Here is a 1,370-nt window from a genome sequence, read left to right as displayed (position 1 = left end):
AGACTTCTAGATACAGTGAACAGATTGGTGGTTGCGTGAGGTGAGGGATGTTGGGTGGGTGAAATGAGTGAAAGGTAGTCAAAAGATACAAACTTCCAGGGGCGCCTGGGTGGCTTAGTCGGTTAAGCGTCCGACTTTCGCTTACGTCATGATCTCGCGGTTCGTGGGTTCGAGCCCCGCGTCGGGCCCTGTGCTGACTGCCAGCTCGGAGCCTGGAGCCTGTTTCAGTCTGTGACTCCCTCTCTCTCTGACCCTCCCCTGCTCACGCTGTCTCTCTCTCTCTCTCCTAGAAATAAATAAAACATTAAAAAAAAAAAAAGATACAAACTTCCAGGTTGCAGGGGTGGCCGCTGCTCTCTGAGCTTAGCTATGCCGCCCAAGGACGTCAAGAAGAAGAAAGATGCCGGGAAATCGGCCAAAAAAGACAAAGATCCAGTGAATAAATCTGGAGGCAAGGCCAAAAACAAGAAGTGGTCCAAACGCAAAGTTCGGGACAAGCTCAATAACCTGGTCTTGTTTGACAAAGCAACATACGACAAACTCTGTAAGGAAGTTCCCAATTATAAGCTTATAACTCCAGCTGTTGTTTCTGAGAGACTGAAGATTCGAGGTTCCCTGGTCAGGGCAGCGCTTCAGGAGCTCCTTAGTAAAGGACTTATTAAACTGGTTTCAAAGCACAGAGCTCAAGTAATTTACACCAGAAACACCAAGGGCGGAGATGCCCTAGCTGCTGGTGAAGATGCATGAACAGATCCCACCAACTGTACATTTTGGAAAATAAAACTTTATTAAATCAAAAAAAAAGATACAAACTTCCATTTATAAAATACATAAGGCATGATGACTATAGTTAATAATATTGTATATTTGAAAGTTGCTAAGAGAGTAGATCTTAAAAGTTCTCCTTGCAAGAAAAAATATTTATAACTATGTGGTGGATGTTAATTAGACTAATTGTGGTGATGATTGCCAAAATATACAAACATTAATCATTAGGTTGTACACCTGAAACTAATACAACATTATAGGTCAAATATATCTCGATAAAAATAAATTAAGATTACAAAATAAAAGACCAATGGAGTGATCTTTCTTCCTCATGTGTAAGAAAGTTGAGGCATGGAGATGGTATTGCTTATGTATGTGTTTACCAGATTTGTTCTAGACCTACTGAAATTTATGTGCCCTTGTGGTCCATGAGATACCTCAATATCCTTCCAAAAAAATATTTTTTTGTTGCATAAGCTAGTTCAAATTGAATTTGCTTCCTGTATCAAATCTGTTTCATACACAGGAACATTGGGAAACTGAATAACTTGCACAGGGCCATTGGGCTACAAAGAGGCAGCAGAGCTGATTAAATCAATATC

The 1,370-nt window shown here is 40.7% G+C and overlaps 1 protein-coding gene across 1 annotated transcript; it reads left to right on the top strand.

Annotated features, from left to right (window-relative positions):
- Positions 1–335: 335 nt before the first annotated feature.
- On the top strand, positions 336–803 carry LOC120224003 (40S ribosomal protein S25-like). The gene has a single exon (XM_039222248.1). The coding sequence runs from the start codon at positions 370–372 to the stop codon at positions 745–747; it is 378 nt and encodes a 125-aa protein (XP_039078179.1). The 5' UTR covers positions 336–369; the 3' UTR covers positions 748–803.
- Positions 804–1,370: the final 567 nt, after the last annotated feature.

The sequence above is a fragment of the Hyaena hyaena genome, unplaced genomic scaffold, assembly GCF_003009895.1.
Source record: "Hyaena hyaena isolate Hyena2069 unplaced genomic scaffold, ASM300989v1 scaffold_1086, whole genome shotgun sequence".
NCBI classification, from domain to species: domain Eukaryota; kingdom Metazoa; phylum Chordata; class Mammalia; order Carnivora; family Hyaenidae; genus Hyaena; species Hyaena hyaena.
This window is presented reverse-complemented; position numbering and strand designations above follow the sequence as displayed.

What these genes read in the sequence shown, in the direction of transcription:
- LOC120224003 (XM_039222248.1), top strand. Translation starts at nt 370, where the DNA reads ATGCCGCCCAAGGACGTCAAGAAGAAGAAAGATGCCGGGAAATCGGCC.